Source organism: Alexandromys fortis, unplaced genomic scaffold, assembly GCF_014885135.2.
Source record: "Alexandromys fortis isolate MF-2015 unplaced genomic scaffold, M_Fortis_MF-2015_v1.1 scaffold_44, whole genome shotgun sequence".
NCBI classification, from domain to species: Eukaryota; Metazoa; Chordata; class Mammalia; order Rodentia; family Cricetidae; genus Alexandromys; species Alexandromys fortis.
This window is the reverse complement of record NW_026067921.1, coordinates 4,568,533-4,588,698: the sequence shown is the minus strand read 5'-3', so window position 1 is coordinate 4,588,698 and position 20,166 is coordinate 4,568,533. Positions and strand designations below refer to the sequence as shown.

General features: G+C 51.2%; 1 protein-coding gene across 4 annotated transcripts in view; it reads left to right on the top strand.

Annotated features, from left to right (window-relative positions):
- The window catches only part of Acvr2b (activin A receptor type 2B), a 37,400-nt gene that overhangs the window by 4,453 nt on the left and 12,781 nt on the right, over positions 1–20,166 (top strand). The window contains exons 1-6 of one of the 4 annotated variants that reach the window (XM_050141722.1): positions 15,526–17,027; positions 17,665–17,872; positions 18,134–18,243; positions 18,393–18,520; positions 18,584–18,742; positions 19,915–20,058. In XM_050141722.1, coding sequence (XP_049997679.1) covers positions 16,892–17,027; positions 17,665–17,872; positions 18,134–18,243; positions 18,393–18,520; positions 18,584–18,742; positions 19,915–20,058 — 885 coding nt within the window. In that variant the 5' untranslated portion in view covers positions 15,526–16,891. Of the gene's footprint in view, positions 1–15,525; positions 17,028–17,664; positions 17,873–18,133; positions 18,244–18,368; positions 18,521–18,583; positions 18,743–19,914; positions 20,059–20,166 lie in introns of those variants that run through there. The other 3 variants (XM_050141720.1, XM_050141721.1, XM_050141723.1) reach the window with 3 other exon arrangements.

Here is a 20,166-nt window from a genome sequence, read left to right as displayed (position 1 = left end):
GGCTTTTTATGGAATGCTGGGTATCCAGGTGGTCCTTGTACCTGTATGGCATGCATTACCAGCTGAGTTGTCTCCCAACCCCTAGACCACACTGAGGAGGCAGCCTGGATGGACATTCCTGGCTGCATGGGCCTCTCTAGAGCAGGGTTTTCCAGCCTTGCTCACCATGAACATCTGTATCTGTGGGTTCTCTGTTTACATGGGGAGGGATGGGGACAGTGGAGGTGAAGGGGCTGGCCTGTACATTGAAGATGCCTACTTAGCTGCATCTCTGGCCTCTGCTGGCCAATTCCAGTATCGCATCTCTGAACATGGCAAGTGAAAATGACTCCGGGCATCGCTAAGTGGTAGGGGCAAAATCACACTTAGGTCGGTGGAGAACCAGTGCTCTAGTACGTCCAGCTTCTATGGGGGTAGACAGTTGTGGGAGGAGATGGGGTTATGGTTCAACAGTGCCATTTGTCATTCTCCCTCTGGAGTCAGGGAAGGAGCTGGGTTCACCCTCATAGGCCATTCCTGCCCAGCCGAGCCTGTTTGAGTGTGCATTTGGTTCAGAATCAATGGTTCCAACGGACCGGCTGCCACTAAGGAGAATCCTGGCGTCCTTGAGTTTTCCCAGAAGTGGTTCGGGTTTCAGGGAGGCGGCCCGTTGTGGGTGGCCGGGCAGCTTGCCCGCCTGCACCCGCCCACCTGCTCTGGCCTTTGCCTTGAGGCTGGCACTCTTGCCTCTCCCTCCCGCAAGCACAGAATGTCAGGAAGTGCCTGTTGCTGGGGCTCCGCCTGCCCGACACCCCCTCTCTGTTCACCTGGGAGCTGGGTGAACCCAGGCTGTACCTGTCTGCCGAGCCCAGGGGGTTGTAGCAGGATCCTGGCATGCCCTTCCCCCCGAGTGGGTCTGCCCTGTGGCGCTCAGAGGAGCCGCAGCGACTGTGGGCCTGGAATGACCAGGCCCAGGATGCCAGGGCAGGGGGGCAGCCTCGCCCCAAAGGTATGGGCTTGTCTTTTTTCCCACTGGGCTTGGGAGGTGTGTGGTGGGCAAGCCTTGCCTCAGAAAGGTGTAGTGGTATAAGCTGTGACAGACATGGTGGGTTTCCACAGAGACCTGTATGTTGGCCTCTGCAGGCCGGCAGCTCCTGTGGCTGGGCCATGTTTCAGGCTCCTTTTTATGCAGAGTTCTGCCGAGGATTGGGGGCATCCCTTTCTGACTCCACTCAGTAAGATCTTACTGTGCTTGGAGCTGCTTCCTGGTAGGCAGCAGGGTGGACTCAAACCGCCTCACAAGCCTTTCCAGCATTCACATTACCCTGTGAAGCGAGTGCCGAGGTGAGACCTAGGCTGTCTCCCCATGAAGGTGTGGTTGCTTTCCTAGAATTCTTGGTTTGGGCCCCTCCCCCCATGCCCTCACCAGTGTTTTGCTTGGGTCAGACACCCCTTATTCTTGGCTTCTTTTTCGATTCAGTGTGGGCTGCTCTGGCAGATGAGCCCTAGCCCAGAGGTGGCTGCTCCTGGCAGGCCCACTGGAGCTGCTTCTGGGTACCCAGGTTCTTGGTTTGGGAGACACGGCCGCCTTCCTCCAACCTGGTCCTTAAGGTCGGCAGAATACCTCCATCTGTGACAGTTGTGGGGACTGGATGGTCCCAGGGTCAAGGGTGCCTCCTCCTGGCATGAGGCTAGTCATGGCTAATGGCCTTGGGCGGCCCCACTCTTTCCCTCTTGCTGTGCGCACACAGGTTTTTCAGATCCTCTTGGGGACTGACAGCTCAGCCTGGTGTTCTCATTCATGGACACGTGACTCCTGAGTGCTGGGGCTGGAGAGAATGCCTGGCCCACTGGGCAGGTTTGCGGCCCCTCTCCCTTGGGAATGTTCTGGAGGGGCCTGGCCTGCTGGACAATGGGACTTCTCCCTGGCTACTTTCTGGGCTACAGCTGAGGTGTTTTTGTGGGCTAAGCCAATGCTCTTGTTTGTAAACGTGTTCCTCAGCAGACTATTTCGGTTCTACCTCTGAGAACCAAGGAGGCTAAAATTAGTTCTGGGAGGAAAGGGAAAGGGAAGGCTGTTGGAAACCCAAGCTCTTGGCTGGAAGGTGGAGGAGGCTGCTTCTCCATGTTTGTGGCCCGGTATCTGGGAGGATGACCAGACCAGCTGTCGTCTGTCCATCTAAGTAGAGGGAGGGATGCTTGACTGCCCTCCAGACTTGAACCAGTAAAGACAGCCGGAGGCTGACTGGAGTGTTCGTGCCGGGACGGGTTTCCTGCTGGTTGTGCCGTGGTGCACGGTGTTTCCAGGTATGGAGACAGTGCCGCCTGATGTACTGTTACTGTCAGCTCTCTTCACCGTTCACCCCCAACCTGTTACCTGCCCATTAATGCAGAAAGTTTTAATGAGTTCTCAAGCCCTGGGGCTGGCAGTTGGGCTTTAGGAAACTTTTCTTTTGTGTATTTGGGGGTATTTCCTTTGTATGTGAATTTGAAGTGGGGTTCGGTGGGAGCCTTGTCTGGCCCAGGCTCCTCAGGAGATCTAGTGTCTGCACAGAACACGTGGAGCAAGGGTCATCTGCCAAGTGGCTTACAAGTTCCAGAAAGTCAGGCTTAGTTGAGAAACGCAAGTGACCCCTGCCCAAGGGTGGGGCTGGACTTGCTTCCTCTACACTGAAAACTTTTGTACCCAAACCTTCTCTTACCAAGTGACTCTTAGCTAACCACTGTGGGGAGAGAGAGCACATGAGCCTTATTCCCCCCCCCCTTTTAATTTTTATAAAGTGTATAGCCGTTCAAGGAACACATATATTCAGTCGCAGAAAAAGCTGCTAGTAGGTAGAGCCAGGGTCTCAAGTTGGGTGTGGTGGTACGTGCCTATAATTCCAGTACTTGGGAGGAACAGGAGGATGAGGAGTTTGGGGTCAGCCTGGGCTGTGGAAACTCTGTCTCAAAAACAGAGAGTTCGGAAAACAAAAGCCTGGTGTCTCCTGAGTAAGCTCTCCTCCTTAAAAAGTTACTTACTTTTATACACATATGTTTGTGTGCACGCACGTTTGCATGTACAGACCCTGTAAGTTTCTGTGTACTGTGTGCATGCATTGCCCATGGAGACCAGAAGAAGATTTCAGATCTCCTATAATTGGAATCACAGGTGGTTGTGAGCTTGGTGATGTGGTGCTGGGATTGGAACCCAGGTCCTCTGAAAGAGCAGCAAGCACTCTACCTGCGGAGTCATTCCCCTGCTCCTGTCCCCAGCACTCTTTCTGAGACAAGGTCTCATGTAGTGCAAACTGCCTTGGAGTCTTGACGTATGATCCTCCAGCCTCCAGTTCCTGGGTGCTGTGGTTACAGGTGTGCTTCACTGTACCCAGTGTCTTTGCTGCTGGGGATGGGACCTAGGGCTTCATGAATGCTAGGCAAAGGCTGTCCCAACTGAGCCACCTTCTCTTCTCAGGTGAGTTCTGTGGTTGGTACATTTTCTTTCAGGCACCCCCCCCCCTTAGAGATATAGGCAATACTTAGAAAATAGTTTTATTATTTGTTTACATTTTAAAAATGTTTAGCATGTGTGGGAGGTGCCATGGCACGCATGTGGAGGTCAGGGACAGCTTGTGGGAGCTGGCTCTTTCTGTCATCTAAGTTCGTGGGTTCGAACACGGACTCACTGCTGCAGACATTGGCTGAAGTGTCAGCTACACGCAGAGGACTGGTGATGGCTGGAGCAAAGCCTGGTGCCCGTAGAAATGGGAGTAGAAGATGCTCAGCATGTGCAGGGCTCTGTGCTTGAGCCGCAGCACAAAAATTAAAAATGTGGGGGGAGGGGTGCTGCTAGAAAGATGGCTCAGTGGTTAGAGCACTGACTACTCTCAGAGGACCCAAGTTTGAGTACCAGCGTCCACATGGTGCCTCACAGTCTTCTGTAGCCCCAGTTCCAGGGGACCCAACGCCCTCTTCTGACCTCTGTGGGCACCAGGCAGTGCACGTGTTGCACAGACATGCATTCAGGCAAAGCAGCCATGCCCATAAGATAATGATTTAAACAAATAATCTGAAGAAGAATGCGCAGTTGCCATGAGCTAGCTCTTGATGTGTTTCCACGGACGTGGGTACACCTGTGCAGTTTGCCCTGCGATCAAGCATTAGACATTACAAGTAGTCCGTGTCTCTCCAAACTCCCTGTCCCAGTGACTCTTGGGATTGCAGTCAGGGCCTGGGGAGTGCCAAGCATGCTCTGAAGCCCCTCGTTCTGTTCTCATTGTGCACCCGTCTCCTAAGGGTGCTGCTTTGTAGACCTCAGAGTATACGCTAGCTTGGCTTGTTCTGTTTTACATGACCGTATTCACAGCTCTGAACAGTTTGTGTGTGGATCCATCTTACTCGCTGTGACTTTAACATCTTTTAAACTCAGATCCATGTACACAACCATTCTAATACATATATCCCCCCCTTTTTTTTAAAAAAAAATAGGGCAGGGGCTAGATCACCATGACTGATTGACTTTTGAGACAAAGTCTTACTGTAGCCTAGACTGGCCTGGAACTCACTGTGTAGCACAGGCTGGCCTCAAATTTGTGCTGATTCTCCTGCCTCTGCCTCCCAAGTACTGGGATTAAAGGCGTGCACCACCATACCTGGTTTACCCTTTAATAGCCATGCAAAATTCTTAAGTATGGATATAGACTATGTTTTATTTAGCCTCCTGTGGTGGGCTTTCTGATTATATATTGTTTAGTAGATTAATGAACATAAGTCATGGTGGTCTAGTCCCTGACCTACCTATTCACATGTAGTTCCCATTTAAATTAGCACTGAAAATGGCCAGTGGTGCAGTAGGCGCCGGAGCTGCGTGAGATGGCAGCATGTAGACTCCTGGGGTTCTGGACTTCAGCCTCAACCACAAGGCTGGACCGCAGAGAATGTAGTAGCCACGGTGCTGAAGGTACCAGCATCAGCAGCTGCTCCTTGTTGGGGTGTCATGGGTATAGTGTTAACAAGGGACATGGCCACAGTCTGGCGGGATGCGTGGGCTTGAGTTCGTGATAGCCATGTGTGTTTATGTGCCACTTCATGCTGTGTGTCACCCCTGCCCTCTTTAGGGACTGTGCCACCTGCGGAGGGTGACTGAGGAGCTCAGGGTGGTAATGGGCACTGCCTCTGAGCACAGTGTGCTTGACAAAATGTTGGTGTGTCAAGACTCTGGTTGTACATGCGGCAATAGAGATCTCGTAATGGAAGGGCCTCGGGAATTCCTGTATGTCTCTGGTTCCCTTATACAGCCCTCTGGCGTGATCACATGTAATAGTAGGGAAGGCATTTTGGGATGGTGTGATTTCCAAAGTCCGGCTTCTCAGTGCCTTGATTCAGCTGTCCTGAAGTGGGCCCACTTGTCAGGCCCTGCTCATGGACTTTGATGACACTGTACTTATGGCAATGTCTCTAGTATGCATAATGTCCCAGTTGGCCCTTTGACGTTGTCCTGGTGACACACACTATTTGTGCCTCTGTCTGCACAGTGGCCTTAGTGGAAAATCACGGCACTGAGACTCGAGTTCAAGAGTCAGGTGCCAACTGGCTGGCTGGCTGAGGCCCCTCCCTCCTGTTAGCCTGCAGTGCCTCCTGCCACTGTGCCCTTTGCTCTGCGTGTACTCGGAGTTTCCTCTTAAAACTATGGTTCGTGACCTCTTCTACTGCCTATCTGTTTATTTTGTTGTTGTTCGAGGGAGGGCATCTTCTTGGAACTCCCAGAGATTTGCCTGCCTCTGCACTGTACCAGAAGTAAAGGCCCAAGATGCTAAGCTCAGCTGGAAGCTACTTAACACTTTCCATGGGTTACAATGGTGAACCCAGTGTCTTTCTGTCTATCTGTCTGTCTGGGCCCTCGCCTTCTTGCTTTCTGAAGTCCCAAGACAGTTTTACTGCGGTGTGAGAGAATTCAGGCTGTGAATCTTAGCAATGGCTGAAACTATCCAGACAGATGAGAGGAAGCAAGAAAGCCATGCATGCAGGGCAGACGATAGGGTAGCGCTTCAGAGGACAAACGAGAAGGCCTGGAGTGTTGGAAGTATACCCAGATGTTGTGCCCAACACATCTGAAACACACAGACGGAAGGAAGGAAGTTAGGAATCTAGGCTGTTTGCGTGTCTGTGCACTTGGGGCACACGGTGGTTCTGAAGGGGGGTGTCTAGAAGATGGGTAAAAAGCAGATGTAGGGTTCTCTCCTGCTAATCGGGTGCAGTCCGTTTGCAGAAGACAACAGACCAGAGAATTCCTGTAGCTAAGACAGCTCGGGTGCGAGATAACTTTAGCCTCAGGGTCTGTTTTCTGTTGTCCCCTGGGGCAGTCCAGAGCCCAGGCTGCTGCTGAGCGTGACAGCCTTGTGAGACTGGGAAGACCAGAGGCCCAGTGCTGAGCAAGGGCTGGGTACAGTCAGCCCTTTTTAATTTGGTATTCAAAGAGCCAGACAAATCCTAATGTTGAATTAAAATGTTCTGAGGCTAATAATGTCTTTATTGTCAGCCAGAAGCACCCAGCAATGCCTTCTGGAGGCTTTACCGCCTCCTAGGCCTCAGTTTGTTTCTACTGTTGCCCAGTTTTAGTGACCGGCAATGGTTTTCAGTACACAACCAGCAGAAGCCGACCTGGGTGCGCTGCAGATTGGGGTCATCACATCCCTGTTCAACAGCGACGCTGCTCCTTCTGACATAGCTTGGCGCTGATGCTTTAGGTCTGTGAGGAGGTAGTGACTTGGAAGGGTGGGAGGAAGCTGCTTACCTCAGAGCGGACTGGAGAGCTAGGGAAGAAGGGGGGAAAGGGGCCAGTGAGATTCGTCCCCAAGGGCACTTTCCTCTGAGCAGTACCCAGGTCTGAGCTCTGCTTCCTGAGTGTCTGTCACCAGCTGGGGGTGGGGTCCCCCCCACCTTTGCAGGGGAAGCTTCAGATCCAAACTGTTACAAAGTTTTAGCCCCTTGTGAATTTTAAATTAAGCATCTCTCTCTCTCTCTGTCTCTGTCTCTGTCTCTCTGTCTCTCTCTCTCTCTCTCTCGCTCTCTCTCTCTCTCTCTCTCTCTCTCTCTCTCTCTCTCTCTCACACACACACACACANGCTCTCTCTCTCTCTCTCTCTCTCTCTCTCTCTCTCTCTCTCTCACACACACACACACACACACACACACACACAATTAAACCAGGGCCTTCCTCCTCTGCTAACCAGGGCCAGTCCCTTTTCTGAAGGACTGAAGGACAGGTGTGTAGCTAGGAAGAGTGTGGATTTGCAGGCTAGGACTAGGCAGCTCTCCCAGCTGAGCTGTCTGGCCCCGCAGCCCCCAGATGCATTTGTTCTGCGCCTTGGAAATACTTGTGTTAGTTTAGCCTCTTTGCTAATTCCTGCATCAGTTGTCTTAAGGCTGGCCTACAGCCACTGAAATGGGGATAATATCCATGTAGTGAATGGCAGCTACAGAGACTCTAGATTCTGCTCTGTTCCTCTCAAAGACATTGATTTTGCTGGTGCCACCTGCTGCTGTTTGAGTTTGTTACAACAGGTAATTCTATTGACCGAATGAATTCCTCTGCGGTGAGCAGCTGCTGACATACCTGACCAGTTCCTTGGGGCTTGTTTGCTGGTGTGGAGTTGCTCCCTGCATAGTTCTGGGGTCAGCTAGAGGGTTCCCATCCTCGCCTGGCTTCTTATCCTGCGTTTTCACCACCACCACCCAGAACATACTCATCAGTTACATCTGTGTTTGCAACTTGAAGTTTTGTTTCTGTTTTCCTTCTTGCTTTATCCCTGGTTTTGGTGGCGTCTACCCTTTAGTACATTAAAAATATATATATTTTAATTATGAGTGTGTGCATGTCTGAATCTGTGCTCCAGTCCTTTCCAAGAGCAGTAAACGCCCTCAACTTTAGCTATTCCCCAGCTCTTCAGAACTATGTTTGTTTGTTTGTTTGTGGACAGGGTCTCACAGGGTCTTTGTAGCCCTGGCTGTCCTGGACTCACTCAGATCCAACTGTCTCGAGTGCTGGGATTAAACACATGCTCCCCCCAACTAGGTGCCAGTACATTTTGATAAAGGGTAGGTGGAGGCAGATTTTCTTTCTTTCTTTCTTTCTTTCTTTCTTTCTTTCTTTCTTTCTTTCTTTCTTTCTTTCCTTCCTTCCTTCCTTCCTTCCTTCCTTCCTTCCTTCCTTCCTTCTTTCTTTCTTGTTTTTGTTTTTTGTTTTTTGTTTTTCGAAACAGGCTTTCTCTGTAGCTTTGGAGCCTGCCTGGAACAGCTAGCTCTTGTAGACCAGGCTGGCCTCCAACTCACAGAGATCTGTTTGCCTCTGGCTCATGAGTGCTGGGATTAAAGGTGTGCACCACCACTGCCTGGCTTGCTTTCTCTCTCTCTCTCTCTCTCTCTCTCTCTCTCTCTCTCTCTCTCTCTCTCTCTCTCTCTGTCTCTCTCTCTCTCTTAATGAGTGTTTTGCCTGCATGTATATATGCATGCCTGGTGCCCATAGAGGTCAGAAGAGAGCATCGGATCCCTGGGACTGGAGTTCCCGATGGTTGTGAGCAGCCATGTGAGTGCTGGGGATAGAACCTGGGCGCTTTGCAGGAGCAGCCTGTACTCTAATCACTGAGCCATCTCCCAACCTCGAATCTTTTTTTCTTTTCTGTCTTCTACCTCTGCAGTTCACTGATAGTTACCTGGGTGTGGATCTGTGAGTAGGAAGCTTTGTCTTACTGTATTGGCTTCTAGCTTGCAGGTACTGGTTGTTGGAAGGTTACCCGTTGTAGGCAGCATTTTTTCTTACTAGACATTTGTGTACACATAGACACACAGACACACACTGCTGTCTATCCTACTTTTGATAGGGGTAAAATGTTGTTTTCTTTACTGGTTTCTTTTTTTAATGTTCATTGGTGTTTTGCCTGCATGTCTATCTGTCTGTGGGTGTTACAGACAGTTGGGAGCTGCTATGTGGGTGCTGGGAATTGGACCCGGGTCCTCTGGAAGAGCTCTTAACGGCTCAGCCATCTCTCCAGCCCCGCCCTTCTGATTTCCTATCCCTGCTCTTTAGCATGTGCCATTTAGGTTAAGGATGGGCTAGGATGCCGGTTGAGAGCGCTGAGCCTATAGGTGGAGATCTGATTAGATAGTTTGGGGAGCCAGTTAGATTCTGCTGAGGAGGACCTTCTGGTCTGTGTGGAGGGGGATAGGCTGGGTCCTGGGAGCCTCAGCTATGAGAGCTAAGTGCCTATGTTTGCTGTGCCCTCTTCCCTCTGTTTCAGTGTGCCTCCGGCTTGAGGTGGCCTGCTCCTTTTGGCCCAGAGTCTGTTATATGTCTCCAGGAATTAGTCGTCTCTACCGGTTTGGGCAAGGCAGCCTCCAGCCATGAGGGTTGGGGTCTGTCTTTGGATTCCTTTTTACTTAATTGTTATGGTGACATCTGATGCCGTAGAGTGCCAAGGCTTGGATGTTTTCTGTAGTGGGGGAGTCCTGATGCCCAGCTTTGTCCATGGCCAGTCGGGGGGTCTGTGTGGTCAGTTCCTCTTCTCTGTCCACTCCCCAGTTCTGAGTTTTCCTTTCTGTGGGTTCAGCTTTGGTGTAAAGCTCTCTGTGCAGCGGAGTCAGGATGTATTCCTGTAGTCCCGGTGTTCACTTGGTAGGGCGGGCACATGCCAGTGTTCTTCAAGAATTATAGGGCTGGCAGAAGGCCCTGGACCACACCCTGTTCCGTGGAACAGTGCTGTCAGGGACTTGTTGATGAAGTCTGGTCTAGAGGTGATGTGAGGTATCCTGTTTTTTTCCTGTCGCTTTGGGAAATGCTCTTGGGTTCTCTGTGGCATTTATAGTGAACAAATGAGCGGCAAAGTCTGAAAAGCTAAGAGCAGTAGCGAGCTGCGTGCGTGGGAACGCGAGGGAAGAGCATGAAGATGCCGGACACGCCGTGCCCCTCCACCAGCCTCGCTTCCTCCGCTGCAGACGTGGCCCTTGTTTGTTCATCACTTCTGCCTCTTCCAGAGGACTCGAGTTCTGTTCCTAGCACCACATCCTGTGACTCCCAAACTCCTGTAACTCCAGCTCTGGGGAATCTTACATGCACCCCTGACCTCCATGGTACTTGCATGCACAGCAAGTACACGTGTTTGTTTTGATTTTTTTTCTTTTTTTTTTTTTTCTTTTTTTTTGAGACAGGGCTTCTCTATGTAGCCCTGGCTGTCTTGGAACTCTCCTTGTAGACTAGCCTGGCCTCGAAGTCATAGTGATCTGCCTGCCTCTGCCTCACAAGTGCTGGGATTAAAGACATGCACCAGTACCGCCCAGTTTTAGGGCATATACTCTTTTTTTAAAATTTTTATTTATTATGTACACAGTACTATGCCTGCCAGTATCCCTGCAGGCCAGAAGAGGGCACCAAATCTCATTACAGATGGTTGTGAGCCACCATGTGGTTGCTGGGAATTGAACTCAGGACCTTTGGAAAAACAGGCAATGCTCTTAACTGCTGAGCCATCTCTCCAGCCCATACTCTTTTTTTAAAAAATATTTATTTACATATTTAAAAAATATGTATACAGTATTCTGTCTGCATGTCTGCTGCAGGCCAGAAGAGGGCACCATATCTCATTACAGATGGCTGTGAGCCACCAATTGAACTCAGGATCTTTGGAAGAGCAGTCAAGTGCTCTTAACTTCTGAGCCAGATCTCCAAGCCCGGGGAATATACTCTTACACAGACACACACACCTTGCTAAAAATTGCTCATTCCTGTAATCTTGCCCATTTCCATAAATTAGAGACACGGGTTCAGAAGACATTGAATTGAGGTTGGGGCCTCCTGCCTTTAGTGAGACCATGCAGCCTGTGGCTGACAAAGCAGCGAGATCATGTATTGTCTCAGCCTAGGGTGAAAGGGGAGCGGATGGAGGCACAAGCAGTTCCTCTAAGAATCTGTCACTCTAGGCATGAACTGGAAGTTAGAAAAGTTCCTATCATCCTGTTCTGGGAAACTCTAAATCAAATTAAAGATGTTCCCAAGGTCAGTTCCCAGCACCCTGCAGGGCTCATAATCACATCTAACTCAGCTCCAGGGAAACCCAATGCCTCTGACTTTGAAGCTCATCTATACTCATTTGCACTTATACACACAATTAAAAATAATAAAAGTAAGTAAAAAATAAATGAGAGGGGATCTGGAAGTGACCAAAGAACAGAGTATCAGAATTGGCCCAGGATGGCGGCGATGGCTGTGGAGATGGTCTGGTGTCAGGGCATTGCTCGCTCTCCCTAGTCCTGCGTTCTGTTCCTGGTCCACACATACACAGGTGTGGGCCTTTTTTTATTTTATTCTTTATTTTCTAGGTGCTGGGCATCAAACCCTGGGTTCTGTGTATACTTTGCAAGCCTGGTACTGTTCTTGACAGGAATAGGCAGGTGGAACTCTGAATTCAAGGCCAGCCTGTTCTACCTAGTGACTTCCAAGATAGCCTGGACTTCAGAGAGAAGCCGTGTCTTACCAAATAAAAATAAGGGAGTTGAAGAGATGGCTCAGTGGTTAAGAGCACTGCTGCTCTTCGGAGGACCTGGTTCAGTTCCCGGCACCCACCCGGCAGCCCACAGTTCTGGGGAATCTGACATCTTCACACAGATAAGCCTGCAGGCAAACGAGTGCACATGAAACAACAATAAGTAATTAAAAAATAAAAATAAAGTAAGCGAGAAACAGATTAGACAGTGAAATGAAGAAACGGTGGGTTGGGAGTGAGATCTTAAAGAATTACCAAGTGACATGAACTTGGACAATATGAAAGGGGGGTAGGTAGGTGATCGTTAATTTCCACCGTCAGCAAGATTGGGCTAAGAGGCAACCAAGACCATTAAGGAGGCACACATTTGGATGTGTCTGAGGGTATTTCCAGGGAGGTTGGACTCGGGTGGCCCACCCTGGATCAGGACTAAATTAAAAAGAGAAAAGGAGAAAGCTAGCTGTGGACTGGCTCAGCACCTCACCTGTTGTGATGGACCAGGAGCCCAAATAATCCATCCCTTTCTCCCTTAGGTTGTTTGTTAGGGATTTGGTCGCAGTGATGAGAAAGTAGCTAACGTGGGTATTTCAGCCCGTGGCTGCTGTTGTAGCAGCACCACACATGGACAGTCTGTAAGTAGGTGAGGAGCGTGGCTCTAACATTTATGGGAGCCTTAGCGATCTTTCATGCCCTAGAAGGAGTCACATGGCGGGAGAGTGGGGAGGCTGTTTATAACTTACCCCATGATCACCAACCCACTCTGCTTATTAATCCACCCATGAAGTAAGGGCCCTCATGACCCATCCCCCTTTCCTTTCTTGTTTCTTTTCTTCTCTCTCTCTCTCTCTCTCTCTCTCTCTCTCTCTCTCTCTCTCTCTCTCTCTCTCTGTTTCTTTCTAATTTTCCAGACAGTTTCTCTGTGTAGCTTTGAGCCTTAGACCAGGCTGGCCTCGAACTCTGAGAGATCCACCTGCCTCTGCCTCCCAAGTACTGGGATGAAGGCGTGCGCCACCACCGCCCCCTGCCCCATTCATCTTTTTGCATCGAGGATTAAGTTTCCAATACAAGTCTAGAGGTGGTGGCACACAGCTCATCCAGGGAGGTTAGGATAGGATCACAGGTCTGAGGCCAGCCAGAGATAAGATTGTATCCTGGAAAAAAAGAAAAGCCCAAGCAAAACGTTTGTAGCATTTGAATCCCCAAACAGTAAGAAATCTCATTGTGGTGTGTAACCTGTCTCCTGTAGGTTCATGTGTTGGGATACTGTTTCCTACTCCTTAGTGCTGCTGAAGTGGGTCACTGAAGGCAGCCTTAAGGTTTGGTAGCTCAACCCTACTTCTAAACCTTGTCACTACATCTTGGACCATCCCAGTGAGCAAGCATCCTCACACCTCTGCCCATGCTGCAAGCATCCTTACGCCTCTGTCCTTGCTGTAAGCATCCTCACACTCCTGCCTCTGATGCAAGCATCCCTGCAGACTTCCTCCCCTCAAGCGATAAGCCAGAATAAATCCTGAAGTAGCTAATATACCTAGTCTCAAGATCCCATTATAGCAGCAAAAAAGCAATCTTGGCTGTATAAAACACAAGTAATGTTCTAGAGATAGATATAGGCAGCAAAAATATTAAATACTGAATATAAAACATTAAAATTTTATTCCCATGAGGATCAAATATTAATGAAAACGGAAAGGTATTGGAGTTAAACCACTTCCAGGGAGAGATGGCAGGAAGGCTGATTGCCTCAGGCTTACAGCCCAAGCGCTACACTTCAGACTAGGTACTTTACTAGAAGTGAACTTTCCCTTCCAGGTCAAAGTGGCAACGTAGGACATTTTAAGCGCAGTACAGTAGTAGAGCTTGTTAGCTTGTGTGAAGTGCTGTTTGATCTCCAGAACTGGAAGGAAAAAAAAAGAAAAAGAATTAAAAAAAATTTAAATCGTGAATGTTAGAACACATGTCTGGTTTTAAGAAAGCATTAGATTGAATTGTAGAAAATAGAAGTGGGCAGGAAAAGAACCTGGGAAAGCACAGGAAACGTCCTAGGCATGTTAGCACCAGACAGGCATCCTTCTTTGTGACAACGTGACAAGCTGGGGTGGGGGTGGGGTTACTATGCAGTTATCAGCAGGGTATTCCCAAGAACATAGACTTTCCAAAAGTTAGAAAATGAAATTTACGCCCTGGCAATGCTGAAGTATACAAGGTATACAGCGGTTCTGTTGAACCTGTCCATGTTGGGGGTCTCTTTCTCAAGAGGGCATCAGCTCACATTCCAGGTGGTTGCTGGGAATTGAACTCAGGACCTTTGGAAGAGCAGGCAGTGTTCTTTTTTTTTTTTTTTTTTTTTTTTTTTTTTTTTTTTTTTTTTTTTTTTTTTTTTTTTTTTTTGGTTTTTCGAGACAGGGTTTCTCTGTGGTTTTGGAGCCTGTCCTGGAACTAGCTCTTGTAGACCAGGCTGGTCTCGAACTCACAGAGATCCGCCTGCCTCTGCCTCCCAAGTGCTGGGATTAAAGGCATGCGCCACCACCGCCCAGCCGCAGGCAGTGTTCTTAACTGCTGAGCCAGCTCTCCAGCCTTTCCACACAGGGAAATGGGAATGGTTCCCTGGAAAGGTTTGTAGTCGGGCAGGTGCCATCTGTGTCACGGGAGCGTGGATGAGGCTTTGACCAGGGAAGCTGCTCACAAACCGGCGCAGCTATTCTGGAGAAGGATGACGCAGCGTGTCTGAGAGGAAATGCCCACAGAGATGTTGGGCAGCTTTGTGGTGCTTACGTCACTGCTGCCCATAGCCTGAGGGTCCAGCGGAGGACAGTGGAGTTAAGGTGAGGTCACACTGGCGGGCCTACGGCTCTGAAGCACGGGGTTTTCAGGGAGTAGCTGCAGAGCCACTGTGTGTCAGTTCTGCCCCTCGGGGTTCTTGTGATCTGTAGAGTGCTCAGGGTGTGGCGTGAGCTAGCTAAGTGCCAAGTGGGTGCTTGCTTGGCACACACCTGTTGAAATAAGGAGCGGCGGGGCTGCGTCCCCAGCACCCCAGCCGCCTGCTAGCTCATGCCTGAAATAACAACACACAAACTGTATTCATTTAACGACTGCTTGGCCCATTTCTATCTAGCCTCTTCTAGGCTAATTCTCACATATTAATTTAGCCCATTTCTAATAATGTGTGTAAGCACCCCAAGGTAAGCACTGGGAAGATTCTAGCCTACGTCCATCCTGGGTTGGAGCTGCCTGGGAGAGCAGAGCCTGGTGTCTCTGCTCCAGAGAGCAGAGCTGTCGGGTCTCTCCGGGAGCAGAGCAGAGCCTGAGCTCACTTCCTCTTCCTCCCAGCATCCTATTCTGTTTATTCCTCCCACCTATGTTTTAACCTATCCAGGCCAAGGAGTTTCTTTATTGCTTAACCAATGAAATCAACAGATTGATATATGACACTCCCACATCACACACCTACAGGTGGAACTCACAGAGATCTGCCTAATTTTTTTTAAAAAGATTTATTTTTATTTTTTGAGTATTTTTATTTTGCATGCATGTGTACCATATATGTGCAGTGCCCATGGAGGCCTGAAGAGGGCATTGGAATCCCCTGGAACTGGAGTTGCAGGTGGATGCTGGCCTCTGTAAGAATAAGGGCTCTTAACCACTGAGCTGTGTCCTCAGCTCCTGGGTGGCGGATTCTAAGGTAAACTGTAGGTACTTGTTGGGCTTTCCTCCCACAGTGTCTGCCCCACGGTGTTCATGCACATGCGCTGTGCATGTGTTTCTCATGCTCCAGCCTCGCCCACCCTTTTCCTCCAGGTTCCCCATCCCTAGCTGCCTTGGCTGTGGTCCTGGGGACTGGTGGGATGGGTGAGCAGGCAAGGCCAGTTGAAGAGACTCCTGACCTGACTGCAGGGGGTGTGGGCGGGAGGCCTTCATCTATTAAAAGGCTAGGTGGCCTTGCGGTTGGAATTCTGCCATTGGCTATAAATAGCCAGTGTGTGTGTGTGGGGGAGAGAGCCTGGGAGGAGAGAGGACGTGGGAGGCCCCTGGGTCTCCAGCTGGCAGCAGCCTGGGTGTGGTGTGGGAGTGGTGTGGAATGTCACATGGGTTGCAAAGCTTGCAGGCTGGCTTGGTGTGAGGTCTGGACTGGAAGGATCGCTACAACCCTAGCAGGCAGGGGCTGTCAGTCACTGCTCCACAGAGTAGCTAGGAGAGCAGGCAAAGCTGCAGAGCGGGGATTTGGAGTCTGAGGGGTCTGGTCAGTTGCTCAGGTGACATCCCAGGAAGTGCCAGAGGGACTCCTGCCTGACAGTGGCCTGGAGAGAGGAGCTGGAGCAGCCTCAGGCCCCTCTGTGTGTATTGTTCCCCTGTGACTCCCGACCCTGAAGAAGGGGCTAATTGCTGTCACAGTGGAGGTGGATGCCCTCCGGAGTTGGAGGTTGAGCCTAGGCTTCATGGAGCCACACATCCACGATGCCCATGGTCTGTCCTCAGCGTCTGCAGGGGCAGTGCTTCACACTGAGGCCACCCAGCCTTGTTAGCCCTTCTTTTCAAAGTCCTTAACCAGCGTACCCACAGAACTCTGCCCATGTGCGCCTACCCATGTGTTCGGGGTCAGCTTTCCAGTCTTGTGGGGGAAGCTGGGCATCTAGGAAGCAATGGCTGAGGACACATACAAACGAACAATCTTCTACTTCTCAGCTCAGCATGGTGGCGCACGTCTTTAATCCCAGCAGAAGCAGAGGCAGGCCGATCTCTGAGTTTGAGGCCAGCCTGGTCTACAGAGTGAGTTCCAGGGCAGTCAGCGCTACACAGAGAAACCGAGTCTCAGAAGACCACACACACACACAAATAATTAATAACAATAGTTTCTGCTTCTCGTCCAGGTGTTTGTGGCGCCAACACTTCACTTCCTCCTGGGCATTGTTTGGACTGTTTTACTCACACGCTTTTTGGATATGTCAGGAACTCCCTGCTAACGTGGCTGCTCGTCCAGGTTGGAGAGAAGTAGCTCTCTCTGGACTGGGTACTTCACTGAGCTCCATTGCCAGTTACTGCCACAAGTTGCTTGGGGCATGTGGGCAATAAACATGCCACCCAGGCTCTGGGCACTTGTTCAGGCTTTGTTTTAAAGCCTGCACTCTCCCCCTCAGAATTTGCCCACAGATGTAAGCCTTGTGCTTGAACAGAGTCCTGACTGGGCACGCTAGCATGTGTCTCTGTGAGTGAGGTCCTGGTTGGGAGAAGCCAGTGCCTACCTCTATTTGAGCCCTGTTCTGGATCCTGAGACCTTTTATCTGGGCTAGGCTGGGTACTGCCATTCTGGTTTGGTACCATTTGAACTTGTGGGTCCTGCCCGACACTTTGAGATTGGCTGTTTGCTCGAGTCTGGGACATCCTGGAAGGAGCCTCCTACCATGGCTGGGAGATGTGATGGTGGCTGCGACCTGGCCTGCCGTAGTGAAGACTCCTCTGTGAATAACCAGTCAGGACCCCCCTCTCTGCACTGGGCCCTGGAATTCAGTCAGGAGCTTAGCACGCTGCCGCCCTCAGGTCTGCTGGCAGTTAGAGGAAGCTGGGGTGTGGACAGGCCAGTTAATACACTTTCCTGTAGGGTTTCCTCACAGGGTCCTGGAAGTGAGGTAGTAAATGCCACCCCCTTGTCATGAGGGACCAAGACAGGGCCGGCCTCCTTTGGCTCTTTTTCATCCTGCACCCAAAGTCTAATGGGGTCGTTGTGGGCAGAGCAGTTGGCGCTGTGGCTGGTTGGTAGGGTTGATGACAGATGGGTTGGGTGAATAGGCTATGTGGAGAGTGTTCAGCTATCTGGATGGAACTCCTGTTGGGGAAAGAATGTGTAAGAGTGGGTGGGTGTGGCAAACCCAGCTGCAAAGTTGATCTGTGATTGCAGCTTAGCCCTCCTGTCTGAGAAAAATGTCCCCTAGTGACCCCGGGAGCTTTCCTCTTTTCGGATAAGCTTAGATGTTCTGCAGTACCAGGCAAGAACGAGTGCGGGGAGTTCCGTGGTTATGGGCTGGTGTGGGCAGGGGATGGAGGAAGAAAACCCTAGCCTGGTCTTCCAGGTGCTGGGTGTGGCTGGTGAGGTCCAGTGTCAGGGCAGAGGGGTGGGTTGCTGTCTTCTCCAGGTGTCACTGGCCTGTGCTCAGCTTCTCTCCTCTTGGGGGCGCAGGTTCCGGGCGTGGGGAGGCTGAGACTCGGGAGTGCATCTACTACAACGCCAACTGGGAGCTAGAGCGCACCAACCAGAGCGGCCTGGAGCGCTGCGTGGGCGAGCAGGACAAGCGGCTGCACTGCTACGCCTCCTGGCGCAACAGCTCGGGCACTATCGAGCTCGTGAAGAAGGGCTGCTGGCTGGATGACTTCAACTGCTACGACAGGTGGGGGGGGGCGCTCCTGCTGCTGAAGTCACCCCCGATCTCAGGGTGCCTGGCTGGTGGTGCTTGCTCTCCTGAACTCAGGCAGCATTTCAGTGTCTGTCTATGCCTGGCTGTCCCTCTTAGACTTGGGTCGCTCTACAAGGGAAGAGGGTGAACCCTGCTTGCTGGTGTTCCCGGGAGCTGCTCTGTCTGTGGGGAGGGGCCCGGGAGAGTCCTGCCTTCCCTGTCCCAGAGTTTGTAATGTGGACTCTGGGCCTTCAGGCAGGAGTGTGTGGCCACTGAGGAGAACCCCCAGGTGTACTTCTGCTGCTGTGAAGGCAACTTCTGCAACGAGCGCTTCACCCACTTGCCGGAGCCTGGAGGCCCAGAAGGTGAGGAGCCCGTGGGAAGAGGGGTCTAAGTGGGGCACCCTGGAGCCAGTGGGGAGTGGCTGCAGGACCTACTGGAGTGTTGGAATAGGCGGACTGTGTGACACAGGGCTCTGTGTGTCCCCCAGTCACGTACGAGCCACCCCCGACAGCCCCCACCCTGCTCACGGTACTGGCTTACTCGCTGCTGCCCATTGGGGGCCTCTCCCTCATTGTCCTGCTGGCCTTCTGGATGTATCGGCATCGCAAGCCTCCCTACGGCCACGTGGATGTCCATGAGGTGAGCCGGTGTCAGCGTGGGGGCAAGGCAGGGAGGAGGGACTGCTGGACAGACTCCTTTTAGTCCTTGCTTTCCCAGGACCCCGGACCTCCACCCCCATCCCCTCTGGTGGGCCTGAAGCCACTGCAGCTGCTAGAGATCAAGGCTAGGGGTCGCTTTGGCTGCGTTTGGAAGGCTCAGCTCATGAATGACTTCGTGGCTGTAAAGATCTTCCCACTCCAGGTGAGTGTCCAGGCCATCTTCTCTCTGTGGTCCAAGTTGGAGTCCGGGTCAGGCTCTGCCAAACTTTGACCCATGCTGGTTTTGGGTTTCGCTTTTACTTCCATGTTATATATGTGGTTTATATGTTTATGTTTGCACAGGTCTGTGTGTGGAGGCTGGAGTTTGACACTGAGTCTTTCCTTTATTGCACCCGACCTTTTTTTTCGAGACAGTGTTTCAGTATGTAGTCCTGGTGGCCTGGAACCCACAGAGATCTACCTGCCTCCACTCCCACTTTCAGTGCTGGAGTTAAAAATGTGTACCACCATGCCTGGCTCTCTGCCCTTTACAAAATTTTTATTTATTTTTAATAAGTATTTATTTTTATGTGTATGGGTGTTTTGTCTGCATGCGTCTTTGCTTACCACATGCATACCTGTTGCCTGTGGAGGCCAGAAGAGGGTGTTGGATCCGTGAGACTGGAGTTACAGACAGTGGTGAGCCTCCCTGTATGTGTTGGACTGGGAGTTGAACCTGGGTGTTCAGGAAGAGCAGCCAGTGCTTTTAACCTCAGAGCCATCTCTCCAGCCTCTTACTTTTTAATTTTTTTCAAGACAAAGTCTCTCACTGAGCCTGGGACTCACTGATTGGATAGGCCAGTTGGCAAGCAAGTCCCAGGGATCCTCCATCTCTGCTCCTCCTGCTTCCAGCACTGGGGTTGCTCTTGTACACCAGGCTGACCTCGAACTCACAGTGATCTGCCTGCCTCTGCCTCCCGAGTGCTGGGATTAAAGGCGTGTAGCTGTTGGGGATCCGAACTTGGATCTTTGTGTTTGTCAGACAAGACTTTACCTCCTGAGTTATCTCCCTGGGTCCTGAGTTTGGTTTTTGACTTTATGATCTCCTCAGAGGCTTCAGACACCAGGCAACCCAAGTAGCTATTGCCCAGTTTGCTTAGCAAATCAAGTGCTTGCTGACTGACCCTGGGTACCTCCTCAGCATTTGTGGTCCCAGTTGTAGATCGGGGTGCTGGTGTCAGCCTCCTCAGGGGTTGCCGTTGGCCTGGTTCTCCAGATGTGTCTTGCAGCTGCTGAGGTGGGGAAGCTAGGGACTGGGCATGGAGACGGGTGTGTTGGGTGGCTGTCCTGCCGTGGGGCTCCGAGGGGCAGGACTGAGCTGCCTCCCTGCCGCAGGACAAGCAGTCGTGGCAGAGCGAACGGGAGATCTTCAGCACGCCAGGCATGAAGCACGAGAACCTGTTGCAGTTCATTGCTGCTGAGAAGCGAGGCTCCAACCTGGAGGTGGAGCTGTGGCTCATCACAGCCTTCCACGACAAGGTGAGCTCCCCCCGCCGGAAAGACCCCAGCGGACAGATGGGTCTCGTGCTGGTTTTGTGATTAGGGTAGATGACCCCTGTACCAGGTGCACCTGTCACTCTGGGCCAC